Genomic DNA, 23240 nt, shown 5'->3' on the forward strand with positions numbered 1-23240 from the left:
TGGAGTCCTAGTGGTCATAAAGTAAAGTTCCATTATAATAAAGCCAGTTCAGCCTTTTATAATAGAATCAGTAAACGCCTACCGTACAGAGAGACGGTCCCTTAATGTTCACACTGTGGCTCTAACAGCATCAGGTTATCTTTCATTCATTCATTCATTCATTAATTCAACACCAACAACAATGAAACCAGAGATTTAAACATCATGTAAACAAACATTCCTTAGGGATGTGTCTCCTGACGTGCACCATGTTTTAACCTCCAAAATGAACTGGTCCTGGTGGAAATCATCCCTCACCAGTCCAGTGAAAAGACTGAGACTGGGGCCAAAGAGAGAGAGAGAGAGAGAGAAGTTGGATTCACCTCCAACAAACTGAAGCCAGCTGCTTCTTACACGCACAGAAAAGCCTCCAACTTTCCGTTGCGTGAAAACTACAAGAGAAGAATGCTCTTTTTCTTCTCTCAACATGTGCTGCAGTTACTAACTGTGGCCGACTTCCCAAAAAAACTCAGTAAAATAAACTCAGCCTCGCTGTGCTCAGCAGCTGTACTGTACAGGATGCAGCAAAGCGCTCAATGGAGGGCTGCTAACAGCGAGGAGCACTAATGGAGATCCAGTAAAAGGCTCCATCTTTCTCCATCAAGGTTTTATGACGCCAGTGAAAGCTTCACGTCTCGGCTCCTGTAGCGTGAACAATAACATTGTGTGAGCAGCTTGCAGACAGTCCTGTATAATGACTTAACTGGGGACAAAATAAGACGGCACAAAAATAGTTCCTGAGAAAGAAATAGAGCCGTCAATGCCACCATTAGCTCACATTTCGTTTCATGGTGCTTAATACGGTCAATACAAGAAGAACATGGCCTCCAGTCAATAGTTCCCAAAGAGGTCTAATACTGAAATGGAAAGATCAATACAGAGTGAAATCCTTGGCTTAGGAGGTCTTCTTGACACCTGCCAGTAAAGCTCAGTTTGTCAAACACATACATCTTTTTTTATTTCATAAAAAACACAATGAACAGCAAACCGCCTTGTAGGTTACACAACACATCTCTGTCATAAAGAAGTTGACCGTTGCCATGGTAATAGATCTCCAAATCAGGATTTGAATGCTTCTTTTTTAAAACGTTTTTTATATATAAGTATGTAATAAGCAAGGGATAATGTACAGCGAGCCGGTCATTGTTGTGAAATAAACCCCAACAGGGCGATGCAGTATTGTTATTTCACAACAATGACCCGCTAGCTGTACATTATCACGCTTAGTACACGGCTACTTACTTAAGAGATCAATAATTTGACACAAAAACGGTCCGCTAGGATCCGACATCAGAACTGAACCCGTAGTAACGTTCTGTTATACATAGAAACGGTCTGCTATAAAGAAATAACAGACAGTAGAACGCCAACGCCGTGTTTGACCAATCAGAATCAAGTATTCAACAAAGCCGAGTCATAATAATGTATAAATCCCAAAACAGCCCATGAAATAAGGAATAATCCCACATTATTCATATCCACCATTAATTATTATTAGTTATTTTCTGTTATACGGATATCGCGGTTTGTTATGTGTAGAGGTGCATGGGTGTACAGTAGTGCGTCAGCGGCACTGTCTCGGGCTCTGAAACGGGGGAGATTGAGACAGACGGACAGAAGAACATGTCAGTCTGCTGCACCGTGAAGCAAAGTTCAAAGTTAACGCAATAATAACGCATCAAGGCTGACAAGATGTGACGATTGTTTAACCTCGATACCGTGGCTCCATCTGCCAAATCACTACTCTGGCTCCAAATTACATCAAAATCTCAAGATGGCATCTCCTGTATCCAGGATATTTTGGCTTCTCTTCTGTACAGTGGGAGGAAGTGGAGACGCGTCGTCCTTATATACCGTCTATGGCTGTGACAGAGAGATGTAACCATTGGGCCAATAATATCATCAAACACACACACACTCAAAATGAATTAAATAATCCTCTCGTCAATTAACATACAGATTTAATCAATAATATAACCGTTTTGGGGTTCAGCATATTGTTGTTACGGCAAAACTATTACCGTCATCACATTCCATATCATAGTTATTAAGTATCTTATGTTTGTCTTTACATGTCAGTGAGAGCTTAGTCATGATCCTCACACTGACAGACAAGCATAGGAAGTCCATGGTCCTCTTTAGAGCACGTTGTCATGGTTACATATTGACATGGTCTTAAGTTAAGTCTGGTCCAGTGTCTCCTCTCCATCTCTTCTGTCCCTTTACTTACTGTAGCAGCTCACTCTGAAAAAGTCCCAAGGCATATTTAGGCAGTGACCTCGTCCCTGAGCATTTCATCACTGGCCGGTGCTTCTTGCTCCGCCTGCCTCCTCTGGTTGTAGTGGTTGTACACGTCCATGAACATTTCCTTGCACGAGAAACGTGCTTTCAGTTTGGAGCAGATGAGGAAGGAGCCGGCCATCTTGCGGTGGAGGGAGTACGTCTCCTCGGGTGGAGGGGTGAGGCGGTGTTGGAGCATGACGGGGATGAGGCTCTGGATGCGCTGGGTGGTGCTCTGGGTGCCGAAGTCGAAGGGCTCCGTGGACGCAAAGGCTTCGCCGAGGATCATCACCGCCTCCACGTGGGCTTCCTGGAAGGCCTGAGAGGGAGCATGGAGAGGCGTTACAACGGCTATCTGTAGGGCTGTGCAATTAATCAAATTTCAATCAACGATGATGAAAACAAGATAATCAACATAAAACGATTATTGTGACGCATTCTGTTTCACAATGACGCTCTCGTTTTGCCTCGCGTTATAAATCCAGCGCTCCGCTTTCCTTTACAGCGGTGCCCTTCACCCCGATCAGTGGATCCCCTCGTGGGAACTCTCCCAGGCGCATTTCTTCCATGGTAGTGCGATTATTCAAAATTGTAATAAGAAAAGTTTATTTTATTTTATTTTTAATCCAAACTGGGGGAGAGCCGTGATAAGCCTTTGAGGCTTTTAGTCATCTCTTACATGTTCTGTTATTTATATTGCTTTGTTAAATGTTCTTTTTGATGTGCTATTAAAATCAAATCAAAAACCAATGTGTTTATGATTAAATTGTTTACAAGAGCACAAAGTTATTCAGAAAATCTAATCTCTTCATTTTGCTTCAAAGTGCACCAGATTGATTTGTTTAACTCTAAAATGTACAAAAAAAAAAAATTCTTTCCAAGTGCATGATGTTTCCAAAGTCTATGAGTAATCGTGTTAAATAATCTCAATATTGAACATAAATAGTTATGACTATGATTTGATTATGGTTTATGTGTGCATAATAGCTTTTAAGTAGACAGAATGCTTACACAACACAAACAGACTTTAAGCTGCATTTCTGAGTGAGTCCTCTGAGGCAGCCTGAGATGATGGAACCTAAAGTGTGCATTATATATCTTATGCAGCCATACTGTATATACAATACACATTTGAATCTCCAACTTCGATTAGATTGTGTTTTTTTTATGCATAACAAGTAGTTTTCTCCATTTTCTTTAACAATAAGGATTGCCGGCTTGCATGGGGCAAGTAAAATGCCAGGTCGGCTAGTAAATATAGCAAATCACTTGCCCAATAGGGCGAGTGGTAAAAAATAATTTAACAATTTTTTTTTCCGGAGCTGATGATGGAAGTAGCCAAGGAGTGAGACAACTCACTTCCTTCTCATCTCTGTTGAGAGTTGCACATGCGCAGTACGAGCGTTTGAGAAAATGGCGGTGGGTAAAGACAAAGTTTATGAGCTGAAGAGAGCATTTCAGTTATCCTGGAAACAGTTAAGTTGGGTGGCATTATAGGGGATGTCGGAGAAACTCCACATGAATTTACTGTTATTTGATAAGCACTAATAATTAAAACATTTCGTATAGGTGCAAGTAAAAATTGACTTTGTGCAAGTAGATTTCTGCCTGCTGGCCAAGTGAAAAACACATTGACGTTGAACCCTGCACAAAGCCACATTTTATATAATACTAGGATTAAGATTTCATATAAGGAAAACACCTAGAAAGACCACACTATATGACATGTAGTGCACAGTTTTGCCAACACTGAAGAACCTACTACAGCACTAAGTCAAAGATATAATTCCTGACATTTACACAGTAAATAGAGGGCGGAAAACACAACTTCTTTAGTAAAGATACTAAAAGATGAAGAGAAGAAGGAGGATTATACTCTGTAACTACAGGGAAACCACAGGGAGAGAGACTGAGGGAGGAAGAGACACAAATAAATGGAGAAGACAGAGGAGGATAAACCGTATCAAAAATAAATAAACCCAGCAGCAGAGACCAAAATACCTTACCTTGGCCTCGAAGCCTGTCAGGAATTTCAGCTCCTTCGATTTGGAGAGAACAGTGGCTCGATCACCCACGGAGGCTGCGTGCACCACCTGAACACGCAACACACACACAGACGAGACGATGATATGGATGTGGTAATCATGTTTATTTAAAGAGCTCCATTTTAAGCTGCAAGTCGGGGAATGTGTGCACATCCATGTGACTGTATGATCGACCGCTTTTCCTCAAATTCAGCCAAAGACTCGAGTGCTTAATTATTCAGAGAAGTCTTGTTGCATAAATCATGTTGTGTGGCTCACTGGTGGGTGTCTTATGATTTTAGATTCATCATACCTGTATGTAGTCATCTGTGAAGGTTTCTGGGTAGCCTCTGCACGCTCCAAAGTCCAACAGAATAATCTGCAGATAAGATGAGAGTGTGATGCATCTCATAGCATATCATGATTTTTAATAAAGCATCCCTTTACTGTGTTATTTACAGCTTTAATACCAGACTGACTCCCTTTACCTGGTCGGTGATTGAGTTGTAGAAGAAGTTGGACCAGTTTGGATCCGTCTGCATGAACCTGAACTCAAACACCTCCCGGAGGCACAGCTGGAGGATTCTGTAACAGATCTGGAGACGAGGAGAGAGGAGAGGGTTGTGTTTACTGCCATGCTGGTATTATCAGTACCATTTTCATGCTATAGCCTTGGTACAGTGCACTGCCACACACTCACCATGTCTAAAGATGCTGCCTTAAGGCCTTTAACTTAACTTCATTACCGTTGTCATATACATACAGGTACATACATGAAATTTGACCTCTGCATTTAACCCATTTTAAGCTTTTAGGAGCAGTGGAGCAACTTGGGGTTGAGTGTCTCACACAAGGACACTTCAACATGCAGACAGTAGGAGCTGGGGATCGAACCGCCAACCTTGTGGTTAAAGGACGACCCGCTCTGAGCTACAGCCGCCCTTTTGCACACCAAGTCCATATCTTTCGTTCTCAATTGTCGTTTGAAGTTTAATAATAAATACAACCTCATATTCTGTCAATCACTCCGAAACTTTCCTCCGTCATTAAAGTTTTCAGAACACGTTCGATTTTCTGCATTTTTTTGCATCCATCAAAAGCAAAAAGAGGGTTTTTTGACCATCATCCAAAATGGCATCTGATAAACTGATTCACATTCGTCTCCCAGCACAAAGCACTTTACAATAAAGAAATAAAAGAATACAGGGATGCAGGATTTAAAGATAGATTGTGGCAGAACAGCTTGGAATGATGGGGATGATCACAAAACAAAAGATGTGGGAAAGATTAGACAGTAGTGATTGTGCTTTAGGCAGCTAAACCATAGCTTCTTACTAATGTAATTTATTCATTAGCCCCATTTGGGACTAGCGCTATTCATTGCACCCACGTTATTAATTCAGTTTTATTTCATATTGTGAATTTTCACAACGAAGAGAATGATAAAATGCATTACACTCAGTGTGTAACGATTTTTATCAGATGACTGATTAAAAAATGCATATGAAAAATATGGACTTGGTGTCAGTTTTATCTGTATTGCCCAACACCGGCTGTCCTTTACAGTACGACCGTCTCATCAGATAATGAAAAACTCCCCCCCAAAAACTTTTAATAGGGAAAAAAAATTGAAGAAACCTCAGGAAGAGCGACAGAGGAGGGATCCCTCTTACAGGACGGACAGACGTAGCAATACAGGTCGTGTGTACAGAGTAACAACATAATGAAAATACAACACAGACAATCCATATGAAAAGAATGGATACATATAACGTGAACATATATGAAGGGATGGATCCAGAAGGATGTGCAAAGATGGTAAGTCATGCTCTAAGTGCAGAAATCTCAATTCAATGCATATTTTGAGTGTCTAATTTTCACCGCTGCTGTCCTCTTCACACTGTTTGAGGTCCTGCTGTTTAATTTGCCAGCAAGTAACTTGTTTCTATGAGAGTTAATGAACAATGCATCAGCTCAGTTCTGCACTTGTCACATTACGGCACGTATGTTACAGATAAATGATCCACACTGTGCTTCCTATTACCGACAAGGGGTGGAATACAGATACATGCAATACATTAAATCTAAAAAAAAAGCCCCGAGTGGAGGACCAGAGCTATCCAATCTGCTCCTTCCAGTTGTTGTTGAGGTTCAGCTCTAATTGGTTCCTACAATTAGAGGTCCAGACTGTTATGGTCTATGCAGCGTTCGCCTTATGTAAAACTCCATGACTTTTCTTACACTTTCCATAAATTGATAGATACACTTTTATTACTTGAAGGGATAGTTTGGGTGTTTTGAAGTGGGGTTGTATGAGGTACTTATCCATAGTCAGTGTATTACCTACAGTGGATGACGGTCAGCACGCCCCCAGTTTGGAGAAGCAGACAGGAGTTACCGCACGGGAGCAAAGCAATGTACTGTTGTGGACGGGGCCGGCAGCAAAACGTATTTTAACCACCTAAAAGAAAGGCATGTGGTAACTCCTGTCTGCTTCTCCAAACTGGGGTCGTGCCGACCGTCATCTACTGTAGGTAATACACTGACTATGGATAAGTACCTCATACAACCCCACTTCAAAACACTCAAACTACTCCTTTAAAAGGTGGTTAATCATTCCTGGTTTCCTGATGTGATAAAGCTTAGGTGAAGAGAAAACTAAATAGAGCATCACCATCTAATACAACAATATTTGACTATGTTGCCACATCAGGAATGTTCTGCTATAGTCATTTGTCAACTATAGTCAACCCGTACCTGGTCCCTGGTCTCCTGGTCCAGCTCGATGCAGCGGTCCAGTGGCACTCCTTGAACCAGCTCCATGGCCAGCACCCTGCGGCCTGACAGCTCATCAATCACCTCAGGGACTTGGAAAAACTCATTTCCCTCCAGCATGGACCTGGAGGCCAGACACAAATGGCGCGGAAAAAAACCTCATTAAAGACGAGTCATTCATGACGAGCATGAAGAATATATGTGAAACCAGTAAGAAAACGTGTACATACAGATAGTTAACAATGACTAAATATTGTGACTTAAAGCATCATTGAGCAAAATTCCATAACAACCTTTCAGCATATTGTAATTCAAGTGTTCTGAGAGAAAACTAGACTTCTGCACCTCCTCATGGCTCTGTTTTCAGGCTTTAGAGAAGCCCATGACGGTAGCCTTCAGAAGGTCATTTCAGAGAGAGAGCGTTCCTATTGTCTGTTCTACAAATGCAGATGCCCGTGCACAGCCTTCAGATGGTGAAAGCCAACACGGAAGTTAGCATCGCTCTGGTTCCCTCCACAAAAAGCCAATTTTTGGGGGGATTATTGCAGAAAATAAGCTCTGTGGCAAACAAATGTTTATGATACTTACATGTTTTGTTCCGTAAGATAATCTTCACAAATGAACACCACTTTTTATGATTTTTGAAGCGTGAATGCAATCGCCAGAGGTAAAAAGCTAACGTTAGGCAATAAACGAACTACACCATGGTCGCATGAACACGAGTATAAACTACGAGGCTGTAAAAGAGGACGAGGCGACGTGATGACGTTTAGTAGTCTCATTTAGCCACTTGTTAGCAACCGCCTTTTTTAAGACACATAAAGGCTTTAAAATTCACGAATGGGGTATTAACTGACGTATTTTATGTTGTAGAACAAAAATTAAAATCTCTTCAGCTTGTGTTAACCACAGACCTTATTTCAGGCATCTAACTAAAAACCCATTGACTTCCAGACAAGGGAACCAGAAGTGCTAACATGCTAACTCATTTCTGGGTTTTAGGACTCATTCCTGCAGGAAGAGTTGCTATTCCAGCACTGGCAACAACTGCCTACACTGCAAAGCAACACAAAAAGACAGTCTGACAATATCTGCAAAGCATTCCAGAGATGTAGAGAAAATGTTGCTAGAAGTGCCTTCAATATTGTTATATAACAACAATATTAATAAAACGTAATGATAATATAGTTAGTAGTAACAGTAGCAGAAGAAGAGTACCTCTCAAAACTATATAAATGACTAAATTAAGTAGAAAAATATATATACCATCAGTATAAATCCTAGAAGTACAAAGCTTTGAATTTCAATCAACATTATTATTAAATGAAAAGGAGAGCTATACAGTCTATGTGTGATTATATAAATGCAGTTTTGTGGCAGGAGAACAGACGTTTAGGGAACCGTCTATCTAATTATAGAGTAACATCCTGAATCTTTATGTGGTTTCTATCCTGTGCAGTTAAATGGTGTGTAACGGCCCACTAGTGGGCTTCAGTGTAGGAGGCGTTATGGTTCAATACGCCACAGAAACCTACCTGAACTTCTTGGCACACTCTGCTTCCCTCTTATAGTCGCACTCCCACGCCAGTTCCCTCTGAAGGACCTCTAAGCTGTTGTCTGCGAACAGACCTGTGGAAAAATAAATCAGCATGGGACAACTCAAGAAGACATAGCTGCTGTCATCTTTAAACAACAACGCAGTTTCTGCATAAATAGCTTCAAGCTTTTGACTGAAGGAAACAAGTCATATCTCTTATTAACCCTTTGAGAGCCGCGGGATCACCGGCGATCCTGGCTGACATTACTGTCTTCAAGAGGATGTGGCGGGCTCAGTCTTAAAGCTAGAGTGAAGATACTGATATCACATGAAACTAAAAAACCTGAGGAATTTAGGCAACATATTTCGCTATTCATGTGTGATGATCATGTTTTTGAAATTTGACATCACTGTATAAAATGACCTGTGGTGACCTCTAGGATTATCACAGCCTCATGAAACTTTACATCCACAAACTAGAGACCTAGGGCATTCAGAGGATGGATGGCTTCCCTAGGTACATTGACAATAAGGAGGTTTCTGAGCCGTTTCCAGAACAGAAGTACTCGCCATCCAATCACCGAAAGATTCAATTCTTGCATAAATCTCCAAATGTCAAAAGTTTTTGATCCCAAATCACAGCATTGATTTCTCTATGGTGTTCCTCAAGGTCTTGGTGTCTTAATGTGGCATTTTGGAGGGATTTTTGATCAGTTTTTATCAATTCTCGAGTGGTAAAAAATAGTTAGATTTAGCACCAAATCTGTGTAACAAATGGTATCATCCCCAAAATTGCTGCAACAACTTATGAGACATAAAAGAGCAAGGGGATGGTCATCATATACTTCTATCATAATGTTCTAAACCCTTTTACACTTTCAAAATTAATTTAAATTATTTTTTATTTCTGATTTATGACTATAACAACTTGACACGCAGTGCTGAGCTGCTTCTCTTTCAGATGATGTACAACACTTCTATGTGACATCTACCGTTGACCTGCTATCTCCCCCTAAAGACTCCTGTACCCCCCTAAAAAAAGACTCAAAACGGGTCTAAGTTGGCCTCTTAGGGTTAATGATGCAGATATCCTCTTCGCTACTCAGTAATAACTGTCACCTAGTTTTGACCTGCAACAACAGCACCACCCTGTGGTCTAAACTGTAATAGTGCTGGAATGGAAGAACAGAAATGGGAGAACAATCTCTAGTCATCACCTCCCAATATAATGATGGGGGCAGACAAAGAAGGATAAGAGCAATAAAAAATACTTGAAATCTCCAGCTTGTTCAAGATACAAAATAGCTGAATTTCATATCCTCAATATGTTTGTGTTATCACCAAAAACTAAGTAACAAATATTATAATGTGTAGTTGTTACCTCCTGGCAGGATCACGCTCATTTTCAGGACTGACATCAGGTTGTTTATGTCACTGTGGATGCTCTCTGCCACTCCGGGGTACTGGGAGGAATAACAAAGGAAATCAATGCAGACAGAGATTGATAAAAGGCTGTGAGGGAGACAGAAATAGAGTATGTATGAATACCTGGATCTTCATGGCGATCTCTCTTCCGTCTTTTAACACCGCGTGATGCACCTGGCCGATGGAAGCTGCAGCAAACGGTTTGTCTTCAAAGGACGACAGCTTCTCTCGCCAGCCTTTCCCCAGCTCCTCCTCGAGAACTTTCTACACAATCAGACCCACACAAGAAAAAAGTTGTTACTGTGAGGCAAGCTTTAAAAATACACATCTGAACTTTAAAATCGACATACATCAAACTGCACCTGAGCATCGAGCTGCCACACAAATTATTACTGACTTGGTCAAACCATCTTTTGCGCCATCTCATCTTGTCAGAAACAATACGGAAAACCGTTTTAACATTGAATTGAACCACACTCCTATCTGTAATTACATTTAAGATATCCAATATAACATTTCTCCTACAGTCAAAATTGTATACTCAATAGTCAGAATGGTAATTAAAGATATCCACTGTGATTGTATTTGATTTGATTGAGGCAAAACTAAGTTTAAGATATCTTTAGATCCTTAAAAAGTAAAAGTGGCCGTTTTAACATTTAATAGCTAGACTGGATATATATTCCAGATAGGTGTAATTTAATTATTCCTAGTCAAAAAGAACATTCCAGATATCCACAACGTCATTCTTCCTAAGAAAAATTACGTCACTTTTCATTTCTATTTTGGGCTTTCAACTCTCAGAGTGAACAGTAGAAAGATTGGCACAGTCCGAATAAATCCAGATATTTAAACTTACCGGTCTGAAGCTGACTTTCAGTTAGTGCTTCAACATAAAAATAATGAACTTATTGCTGTGTGTCACAATCACATCAGAGTTTCTATTGACCCAAAGCTATCGTGGGAGGGAGTAATGGACACAATATGCTTGTTTTATCGCCATCCCCATCTGTAGATATGCACATTTTAATAACACAGTACAATTTCATAATTTATAGCAAATTATTATTATTATTATTATGACCCCACTTTGAGAATCACTGGTCAATACTACTCGGATTACAAAAAGAAACCAGAACCCTTCCGATACCAAAATCTGCACTCATCTGCAGATATCCGTTTATAGAGATGAAGTTCGTGCTTACATGCATCTGCCAGGCAGGCATGAAGTCTGCGCTCTGACGGACCCTCTCAAAGATCTTCTGCAGCTGCGGGTTGATGAAGGAGTTGTCTGAACAAAGAAGAAACAGAAATTGTCATTAAAAAAAAATGTTCACTGCCTAGAAATCTTCTGTGAGGACATCTGACTAGTTATGGAGAAATGAAAATTCACCACCTGTTGGTCAAAGAGTGCAAAACAGGCAGATATATTATTATTACTTGCAGCAGTAAAAGCTTAGGAATAATGAATGTCAACAATTAAAAAAAAAAATCAATTCCATGTAGGCTAATTCATTTACAGTATATCAATATAATATTTATTTTATTCTAAGTATATTATAATTGTATAACATAACTGTATAATAAACTATAATTGTCGTGTGAGTAATGCATCAAATGTGTGTACATTAATACTTGTGGAGAATATTTGTATCATAATAATAGCAGGAGGCGCAATACTAGTGTTGTAAAACTGGAAAGTGGCAGTGGTTTAACTGGTTTAACTGGTTTAACCGGGCAGAGGGCAGTAAATGTGCTTGTGTAACCAGAGGAAAATGTAAGAGGGGAGAATTTATTTGTATTTATTCAGGATCAATAATTTCTCAACTGCTTCTTGCATCATCAATACAAGCCTCGATACGCGCTTCACAGTCTACATCTCTGAGCACCATTTTTGCAGTGATGCCGCTGCTGCTACAACGTGTACCTTGAAGGCTGAACATCTGTCCGATCTTAAGTGCAGCCCCGCGGACCTTACACAGCGTGTTGACTATTCTCTCGGCATTTGCCTCAGACAGGATAGGAGAGTCTAACAGGGCCCCTTCTGCAAAACAAAACAGCACACACAGCATTATTAGCAGTGATGTAAAGCACAACATTTTAGAAGTACAATGGTATGAAAAGCAACATGAGCAATATCTTCAAACTGCTGCATGTACATGATTTAAAGGGATAGTTTGGGTGAAGTTTGGATACAATGGCTTCAGTTCCCCGTTGGAAAGGGCTGTCTGACGGCAAGGTAAAGCGGTAAAAATATTGTAAATATAGCGTACACTTCACTGATATTGATTTTTTTAGGTGAGCCTTTCTTTTGGCTGACTAAAATATGTTTTGCTGCCCCTGTCCACAGCAGTACATTACATTGTGTAATACACTGTAATACACTGACTGTGGATAAGTACCTCATACTAACCCACTTCAAAATCAACCGACATATACCCATTAAGCTCAAGCCCTTACAAGCCAATTATAGAATTCAGCATGTAAAAAACGAGGCCAGTGGTACATCATTAAACACTGTTCATTTCACACATATTAAAGCCTATCTCTTAAGTTCTTGTTAACAGCTTTGATTTAATGTCTGTCCAGTGGCTGGCAGGTGCTGACACATGAGAAGCTTGTCCATGGTCGACCAGCTGTCCATCTGTCTGCTGGATCTGCCAAACGTGCACTGGACCAAAAGCTCTTTTACAGGATGGGAGGAGAGAACAGCAGAGGAGAATATCTTTACCTTCTTTTGGTTTGCCTGCCAATGATTGCTTTGCCACTTCTGCAATGGCACCAATCCCGAGTCCAACTGCCAGTCCTGCAGCAGGGAGACGGAGGAGACACAAGTGATTTTAGATTTAGGGCCACTTAGCAGATGCTTGAGGGAAGCGCTGATTTGACACACAGCTGCTGCTGCTGCTGCTGCTGCTGCTGCTGCTGCTAGTTGAAGAGTGAAATCATATTTCATGACTGATATCTTCTACAAAACATTTTGATTTAAAAAAAATCTGACACTTTAGAAATACTGCAAGTTAAAAAAAATCCTCATTACTGTTGTGAAAAAATGCAAAAGCAAAGGAATGTGTTTTGGCAAGAACTTATAACCAATTTATAATCATAATGCTTTGTAAGGGTATACCAGACTGTATATAAAGATGGACGACATGACAGCTCTCCAAAAGTTAATTTAAACTTTAGCTACTGGAGTGCTAACGTAGCAGGTAGCTGGCTCACACTAGCAAGCTGCAGCCGTGCTCGGCTTGTGAATTGGCTCAGATGGGACCTTTGATACCGCGGCTCCAGCAGATGCTATGAGTTATGTCATCCACCTCACCTTATACAGTGTGTTTTTATTGTGCTGTCAGCGTTGGTATAATAACAATAAAACATTGCCATGTAGATAGTCCTGTGATGACTGACGTGGGAATTCTTAAAATAGGGTTTTATAGCTACACTGCAAGAGTGTAATTACTGCTCTCTGTGCTCTTTCTTGTAGACTTGTGTGTTTCATACGCTCCCTTTGACGTCTTGCCAAATACAGACACAACAATGTATATTGTTCTTACCCCCAAAATTAACCAGCCGGCTGATTCTTGTGGCGGGCACCTTCCTCTCTCTGGCACGGTCACTCAGCTGAGAGGAGACAGATCATTAAAAAGATTAATACATGTATTTGAAATCATGTCTAAAGCTCTTCTTGATTGTTGTTGATTAACCTTTGACTTGTGCTAAAAGGGAAACAAAGGGCAAAACTCTTCAGACAGTAACCTTGAATTACGTTACAAATGCCAACACACTATATTTGACCATAGACTATATATACAGTCTATGTATATGCCACACTTTAAATAACATGAGTCTACTCAAAATATGGTCCTAGCACCCGTCTGTGAGTCATCTCCTGCACTATGACATATAACTACTATATATTTACTCAACTTACATCACTACACAGAGAGAAAACGCCCATTATCTGGCTTTGAGAAAAATAATTGAAACAACTTCTATTGGTCAATAAGAGTCTCTGATAACATATTATTTCTGGTTATGTATAAATACTTCTCCATTTAAAGCTTCTACCCCGGTCATCTATCTGAACAATCACTCACATGACAAGATAAACATGTATGAATGACCATCTCTTTAGATACTAGTCTGATCATCAAAATAACTCATAAAAAGATTATATACTGAAAAATTTAATATTCTCTCTGGTGGGCGTTACAGGTATAAACAGCTTCATAGAGAATATACAGTACTAGGGCTGTCAATCCATCACAATATTGAATCACGATTAATCACAAATTGATTGCACATTTTTTTAATCTTTATTGTCAAGTATTTAATGCTCTTATCAACATGGGAGTGTGCAAATATGCTGCTTTATGCAAATGTATGTATATATTTATAATTGGAAATCTTTTAACAACACAAAACAATTACAGATGGTCCAGAAACCCTCACAGGTACTGCATTATTTTACTGCAAAAATATGCTCAAATCATAACATGGACTAACTTTAGTGCAAGTTTAGAGCGCTATATACAGTAGCCTCCTTTGCAACAAGCTAGTATGACATGGTTTGTACCAATGGATTCCTTTGGTTTTCTTGTTAAATACGATGCCAGTATCTTCACTCTAGCTTTAAAAATGAGCCCCACTACAACCTCTGAAATATCGAATAGCAGCTGGGCCATACGGTGGCCTGTCGAATTTTGAAGAGGTTAATTAAAAATTGTAAGTTGCGTTGATGCATTAAAGAAATTAATGTTGTTTAAACAAATTTGCGTTAACACATTAGGATAGGATATACATAATCTGCAATAACTCATATTACTTTTTTTTAGTATCAAAGTTAGTCTACAGGTCGAGTCCTTCAACCGACCTTCTGTCTGACAGGTTTGACGAGGGCCTGCTTGGCCTCCCTGGCTTTCTTGAGAGCCTCTGGGCTGAGTCTTGCCACCACCGTGTCGTGGACAGACCTGGTCTGGTAGTAGTACCGGTGGGTTGTGTGGAGGAAGCGAGCGCTCTGTCCCGGCCAGCCAGCCCCTGCAGGAGCTGCCCCTGGGGAAGGAGGAACTCCTGTGGTAGAAAGAGGAACATGAGAGAAACATAATGTCACTCTTATCATAGTGGCCTGTGTGTCTGACCTGTGGAAGCACAAGAACAAATATATAATATATGATAAATATGTGAGAATTGAGGTTTTCTTATACACTCTGTTAGGTAACGACAGAACTCTACAGCTTTTCAAGCACTTGACTTTTCAAGGGCAAAATACTGTCAAAAAGTTAGCAGTCAAAGTGGAAATAATAAGAATACATTCACTTTGGGCACATCCTATTAGATTTCCATTATTCCCTTTCTCTTCCAAAGCCTGAAGATGCTCTGATGATGTAAACATGTTTTCTAAAGAGTACATATTTTGTGCTTAATGACTTGACTTCAAATTGTGTTCTACTGGATTGATTTAGTGATGTACATTTTCAAAAATGTTCAAAACAATCTTTACAATTATTGCAATTCTCGAAAAGGACCAATGCAATTTGCGGTGAATAAAGCATTTGGGTTTGGCATTTCGGAAACTAGGTCGTGTCGTAGTTACTGGTCTGCAGAAAGGATGTGGGCATATCCTGTTGTTCTATGATGCAAATGTTAAGTAAAGCCGACACATGCTAAATGTTAAGCTGTTTCCTGTGTAATTATTTCAGAGTATACCACAGTAACATCGGCGTTGTCATGGGAGTGGAAAAGTCAGGAGTAAAAAGTGTTTGATGAGTCGGCCTACGGCATCGGAGCCGTCATTCAACATAAAATGGCAACAGGTGAAGAGCGCCCCATTGCTTTCGCGTCACGGACGCTATCCCCTGCTGAGAAGAAATATTCCAGGATTGAGAAAGAGGGATTGGCACTGATTTTGGAGTTAAAAAGTACCTGTGGGGGAGAAATTTCAAGCTTGTGACGGACCATAAACCCCTGCCAATGCTGTTTGGAGAACACAAAATCCTGCCCACCATGGCTGCAGCCCGAATCCAAAGATGGGCAATCAAGCTCTCTGTTTATGACTATCACATTGATTACTGTGCCTCAGAGAAACTTAGTAATGCCGATAATCCTTCGATTGTTCCCCTACCAGACACGAGTGATGCGGAGACCGCAGCCATATCAGAGAGCGTTCACGCACTGTTAACTGAACACTTTGAGCAGGCTGAACGCTGACCAAGTGGCACAGACATGTTGTTATCCCAAGTTTTGAAGTATGTCATGGGCGGATAGCCAGGTGACGTGGATGAGAGTCTGAAAGCCTTCCACACACGCAGATGTTGTCAGTTAAGTGAGGAGGTGATGCCTGAGAAATGGAGGACGACTCTGTTAAAAGGAGCTGCATTCTGGTCATGGGGATTGTGAAAATGAAGGCCCTTGCACAGAAGTACGTATGGAAGCCTAAAGTGGATGCAGATGTTGAGCAGATGTGCAGAGCATATGAGTCGTGCCAGGTGGAGGTGTCCAAAATGTCTAGCATCACCTCACAAGCCACCATCGCAGGACTAAGATGGCTATTCGCAGCATATGGTCTTCCATAGCACACTGTCACAGACAATGAAATGTAATTCATGTCGGAGGAGTTCAAAAACTTCATGCAGCAGAACGGGATCCTTCATTACACAAGCGCTCCTGGCAAACCTGCCGCGAACAGCCTTGCAGAAAGGTACATGCAATAATTCAAAAGTTGGATGAAAAAGCTTGCACAAACCGTACTGGATGTAGAGGACAAGCTGTTTGTTTGTTTTTGATGCAGTATTGCACTACAGGTCAATCGCCAGTAAGTACTCATCTGGAATTTATCCGACCAGACACAGCGGTGTCATGATTTGAAGAAAGCAATACATGCAAAAGATCCACCATGACCACCGAGGGTCAAACAGGGTTTTCACTGTGGACAACTCAGTGTATTTGCAAAATACCACTGGAAAAGGAAATAAATGGATTCCAGGAGTGAGAGTGGCACAAGCAGACACAGACATCACATACAGGAGACACAGAAATCCGTCGAGATTCCGAGTCACAATTGATGGACTTGATCAGGATACAGACTGTTCAACCACCAACACCGGCTCAACCCGGCGAACTCTGGCAGTACAGAGGAATCAGCAGCAGCAGCTCAGGGTATACGCCGATCACCAAAATATCCTGACCCTTAACACACATTAAAAATGTGTGTGGCAAAATGGACCAAGGGGTCAAGATAAAACCGTTTTTTGTTGACACTGTACCATAAAACAAAGACTGTTCTGTCTCATGAGGGTGTTATGGACGTATGTAGAAGCAAGTACACTATTGTTGTAAGTACTTTATACAGGTTGGTCAAATCGGGGATAAGGCACTAGTTATTTTGAGTTATGGCTTATGGTAAAAGAATACTACTTTCATCTTAAAAAGGAGGGTGATGGGGTTTATTAAACATTTGAGTTTGGTATTTTGGAAACTAGGTTGTGCCGTAGTTGCCGGTTTGCAGGAAGGATGCTGGGATATCGTTTTGTTCTGTGAAGCACATGTTGAGTAAAGGAGTACACCACACAATCAAAATATTCTTCTTCTTCAAAAAAAAAACTCTCTTAGTGCCACATACTTAGTGTATGTCACCTCCTGTACATGTTAACAAGCGAACAATACCTGTTGGCGTCTCTGCTGCAGCTTCAGCGTCTGTCTGGCTTTGCTTTGGAGCATCAGGGGGGAAGTCGGAGTCCACGGACCATTTGGCTGCTTCCTCAGGGCTCACGTTCTCCCAGCCCTCCATGTCCGGAAACTCATCCTCCTTTACTGACTGTTGCTACAGACAAAGCAGAGTTGGACAAGTAATTTAGCCAAATAATTACGATGTGTACTTATAACTTGGGCTGCATCTATTTAACTGCTATTTTTTTTATTATCAATTATTCTTTTAATTAATCATTTAGTGTGGAAATAATATCAAAGTTCCCAGAGCTGGATGGTTTCCTTACCGAACTGCTGCCACCCATAAAGGTGCCCACCAGTCCTTCCACCACATCCTGAGCAACTTTGACCCCGCCTCCCAGCGTGGAGTTGGCGGCCATAAATCCAAGCTGTTCCCCCTGGGTGGTGATCATGGCAGATCCCACTTTACCTGCCCCACGCAGCACCTGCAGCACTTCTGATAGCATGACTTCAAACAGAGAGGTGGAGAGAAAGAGAGTCAGTGCATGTCACAGCCTAAGAGACAACCACAACACATTATAGATGTAACTCACACTCTGCCTTTTATTTACTCCTCTACTTCATGTTTTTTTTTTTTTACATTTATCCTTTGATATTGCAATATATTGTTATTAATTGTTTTGTTAGGTTGTTTGACATCATGTTGACAGAGAGAGAGAGAGAGAGAGAGAGAGAGAGAGAGAGAGAGAGAGAGATAGAGAGAGATATGAAGAAATTAGGAAAAACATCTTTACAAAAATTAAATGTAAACTCCAAGGTTTTGATTCCCTCTCTGACCAAAATAAAGTACAACATCTACTTGGAGAAAATAGTGTCATCGCCATAGAAGCTGCAGGATATGTCAGTGCATGCCTAAGAGACAACCACAACCACAACAAGGCATAATAGATGTAACTCACACTCTGCCTTTTATTTACTCCTCTACTTGGTGTTTTTTTTTTTGTTTTTTTTACATTTATCCTTTGATATTGCAATATACTGTTATACATTTTTTTGTATTTTTTTGTTTGTTTTATTGACACAACAAACATTAATTACTTCTTTATCGTTTTCTTCCATTTACATGCATTTTCTTATTAAATATCTATATATTGTAATTAATGATCCTGATGATAATTGTGCTTAATGAATTGTATATGTTTCTGTTTTCATTTGGTCCATTTTTTTAATTTTTATTTATTATTGAATTGACGCTTTGGCAATATTGTTCACCTGACAGTCATGCCAATAAAGCAAATTGAATTGAAAATTGAGAGAGGTGCATGTCACAGCCTAAGAGACAACCACAATAAACAACACATAATAGATGTAACTCACATTCTGTCTTTTATTTACTCCTCTACTTCATGTTTTTTTTTGTTGTTTTTTACATTTATCCTTTGATATTGCAATATATTGTTATTAATTGTTTTTTTATTTGTTTTATTGACACAACAAACATTACTTTTTTTATTTATATTATTATTTTATTATTTGCTTAATGAATTGTATATATGTTTTTGTTTTTATTTTGTTCTTTTTTATTATTATTATTATTGAATTGACGCTTTGGCAATATTGTTCACCTGACAGTCATGCCAATAAAGCAAATTGAATTGAATTGAGAGAGAGGAGGGAGTCAAGTTACATGATGTAAGATGGTTAAGAATGGCACTAAGTACACAAAGTACCAGACACACCCACCACTCTCTTTAACTCAAAATAAGCACATGTTTGCAACACAAATACGTCTATGAAGGTATTAGTAACGTGACAGACCAATGTCATGTTAAAGACTCTATGCATTATGTTCTGCTGGATGGTTTAACCTTGGATGTGAGTGGCTACACATGTGTGAAGACATGCTAATGTGTCATGTACACGTGTCATTTACAGTCTTTTAAATACACATTTACAACACATTTACAGGATTAAACACAGCATTACATACTCTTACAAATACAAAATTAAGTGTCTCACTTGTTGTGCAGCTGGTGTATCTCTGCTGTCCTCGGTTGTCTGTCTTCTTCCACTACAGTCAGGTTGGCTAGTCTGTTTGGTTTTGCAATGATTTTACACCCGGAAGTTCAATTTTGACTGACTTGGACGTGCAACCAATCACAATCCGAGTTTTAAGTAAGTAGGCGGGACCTAGATGTGAAGGGAGGCTTTAACCAATAGCAGCGCAGAACATCAGATGACGTCAGGACAATTGGTCCAATTACCGTCAACAAAAGGCGGGGTTTAAAAAGAGCAACAGCCAATGAGAATTAAGAGGGCATCATCGTTTTGGGGCACGTGCAAAGAGGCACTGTTACCAAACTAGAGAGGTGAGGTTACTTATGGAAGATGTTGTTGAATTATTAAATAAATAAATAGATAATAAATAAAATAAATAAAATTAATAAAATAAATAGATACATACATTAAAAATAGATTAATAAATGAATAAATAAATACATTAATACATAAATAAATACATAAATAAACAAATAGATAAATAAATAAACAAATAGATGAATAAATGGTTAATGAATGAATGAATAAATAAATACATGAATAAATAAACAAATGGATGAATAAATAAATAAATAAAAAGAAGACACATTTTTTTAAAAATAATATTTTGTAATAATTTCATGATAATCCTAGCAAAAATATTTTATTCATAAATGTAAATTTTGCAACAATAAACATTGTTTTGGTGTTTTCATGAAGGATGTTAGAGTAGGTCTATATGTAAAACTAATTTCTAATTTGATTAACAAAAAGGCTATGGAGAATTCTGTTTGTTTCACAATGTTTTTGTCTAGTGTTTTGTATGTACTACTATGTTAATGTTAACTAGAAAATTTCGCAAGAAATTTTGACCAGTGTGACTGGTTCTGGGGGGGGGTCTGAGGACCACAGTGAGGTTATGAGAAGGGGGATGATAGGCCCAATAAAGTCCCAAATCTCGTGACCTGTTTAAACTTTTAATCATTTTTCTACGTTAAAGTATGGCGACTCTGTATGGCCCCAAAGGGGAGTGCTTTTGAGTTCTCTTCATGTCAATTTGCCACTCATTCCTATGGAGCAAAGAAATCGCGCTTTCGCGTGATTTTTTCAGAGACCGCTACGCGAATCTCTTAGTCAGGTCATAGCACACCATTCCCGATCATTACGCATGTTTTGATGTACTTTTTTTACAGGTGTTGGCAACGCTGCGGGAGGAGTAGTGCGGCAAAAACCGTAAGAAGAGGAATAGTAAGACTTCACTAGAAAATTTCGCAAGAAATTTTGACCAGTGTGCCTGATGCTGGGGGGGGTCTGAGGACCATGGTGAGGTTATAAGAAGGGGGATGATAGGACCAATAAAGTCCCAAGTCTCGTGACCGGTTTAAACTTTGAATCATTTTTGTACGTTAAAGTATGGCGACTCTGTATGGCCCTAAAGAGTAGTGTTTCTGAGCTCTCTTCACATCAATTTGCCATTCATTCCTATGGAGCAAATAAATCACGATTTCGCGCAATTTTTTCGGGAACTGCTACGCCAATCCCTTATAAAAGTCATAGCACACCATTCCTGATCATTCTGTCACTGGTTGCCATGGTGATTGGGGGGCCGTGAGGAGTATTTAGTTTCCTGTTATTGTATAGTAAGAGTTGAGGGCTTTTATTTTGAAAAGTAGGTGAATACCTAGTTTCCTGTTATCATACAATGAGAGTTGGGGGCTTTTAATCACAGGTGTAATTAATAACATTAATTATGGCCCTGATCCATTGAAGCCCTGGTTTAGAGCATGCTGGCTCACTGAAATGGCGTGATACAGTAAATAGTGTGTGTTTGTGTGTGTGTGTGTGTGTGTGTGTGTGTGTGTGTGTGTTAGTCAGCCTGCTCTGATTGGCTAATGTGAATCAGCTGTCTAGCAGCAATCTGAAGTTGCCATGGTGATTGGCCACTGCTGCAGTGGGGCAGTTTATAATAGGAGTTAACCAGAGACGTACATGTCATAAAAGTGCTTCTACGACAGAAACCGTGACTCCTATCGCTTAGATTGTTCATGAGACCAGTTAGGAGTCTCTGATGAACAAATGGTGCGACATTTGGGTCTGTAGTTTCAAAAATGTGACCTCAGCGGCAGTTTCGAAAAGTAGTAACTTTTTTCTCTGATCCAAAAAATTCTGTGAAATTTAATATGGGGCCCTATGGGAGCGAAGCCTGCAGTTGCTCTCACGTTCAGGCATGTGTCGCCAAATGTGAAAGTCCGACTGATTCCATAGCTACATGTTTGCGACCGGCACAAAAATACCTACGTTTTGATGTATTAATTGTGTATGAGGAGTGGACGTTGTGGGCTACAGAGCAATTTGTTCGAAAAATTTTCAAAAGATTTCAAAGCTTTCCCGCACTCTAGCGATGATGTCACACACTCTAGCCCTTAACGACCCACGCAATACACACCCATTATAAAATCTGAAACGGTCTGAAAATTTCACAAAACGTAAACTGCGATTTCGTGAAAACCGTGCCAGCTATCAAAAAATTTCCATTTGGCCAAATAAAGTCCCAAGTCTCGTGACCCGTTTAAACTTTTAATCCCGTTTCTACGTTAAAGTATGGCGACTCTGTATGGCTCCAAAGAGGAGTGTTTATGAGCACTCGTCACGTCGATTTTCAATGCATTCTAATGGAGAAAAAAATCGCGCTTTCGCGCGATTTTCTCGGAAACCGCTGCGCGAATCTCTTAGTCAGGTCATAGCACACGATTCCCGATCATTCCGCACGTTTTGATGTACTTTTTGTACAGGTGTTGGCAACGCTGCCGGAGGAGTAGCGCGGCAAAGTTTTAGGCGGAAGAAGTCAGAATATTAAAAATAATTCCGTCGAATAATAGACCAGTGTGCTTTGCACAAGGCTTTGCCTTGTGCTTCTAGGCACACTGGAATAAGCCCGACGAATAATAGACCAGTGTGCTTTGCACAAGGCTTTGCCTTGTGCTTCTAGGCACACTGGAATAAGCCCGACGAATAATAGACCAGTGTGCTTTGCACAAGGCTTTGCCTTGTGCTTCTAGGCACACTGGAATAAGCCCGACGAATAATAGACCAGTGTGCTTTGCACAAGGCTTTGCCTTGTGCTTCTAGGCACACTGGAATAAGCCCGCAGGATAATAGACCAGTGTGCTTTGCACAAGGCTTTGCCTTGTGCTTCTAGGCACACTGGAATAAGCCCGCAGGATAATAGACCAGTGTGCTTTGCACAAGGCTTTGCCTTGTGCTTCTAGGCACACTGGAATAAGCCCGACGAATAATAGACCAGTGTCTAGAAGCTCAAGGCTTTGAAGCACAAGGCTTTGCCTTGTGCTTCTAGGCACACTGGAAAAAAAACCTAATTACTATGTCAATGTTAATTAAAAATTTGAATAATGTAAAATATGCTACTTAAAAATAAAGACAAATCAATAACCTTCATG

At 40.1% G+C, this 23240-nt stretch overlaps 1 protein-coding gene across 1 annotated transcript; it reads right to left on the bottom strand.

Moving 5' to 3' along the window:
- Positions 1-1982: 1982 nt before the first annotated feature.
- On the bottom strand, positions 1983-19916 carry coq8b (coenzyme Q8B). Its single transcript, XM_037776120.1, has 16 exons — positions 19765-19916; positions 18072-18253; positions 17743-17899; positions 14954-15150; positions 13635-13701; positions 12812-12886; positions 12008-12124; positions 11286-11371; positions 10204-10344; positions 10037-10118; positions 8654-8747; positions 7101-7242; positions 4832-4939; positions 4657-4722; positions 4326-4412; positions 1983-2638 (listed from the first exon to the last, which is right to left on the bottom strand). Exons 2-16 carry the CDS (start codon positions 18249-18251, stop codon positions 2306-2308), a joined length of 1932 nt encoding a protein of 643 aa, XP_037632048.1. The 5' UTR covers positions 18252-18253; positions 19765-19916; the 3' UTR covers positions 1983-2305.
- Between the last annotated feature and the right edge of the window lie 3324 nt (positions 19917-23240).

Source organism: Sebastes umbrosus, chromosome 7 (assembly GCF_015220745.1).
Source record: "Sebastes umbrosus isolate fSebUmb1 chromosome 7, fSebUmb1.pri, whole genome shotgun sequence".
Lineage (NCBI taxonomy): Eukaryota > Metazoa > Chordata > Actinopteri > Perciformes > Sebastidae > Sebastes > Sebastes umbrosus.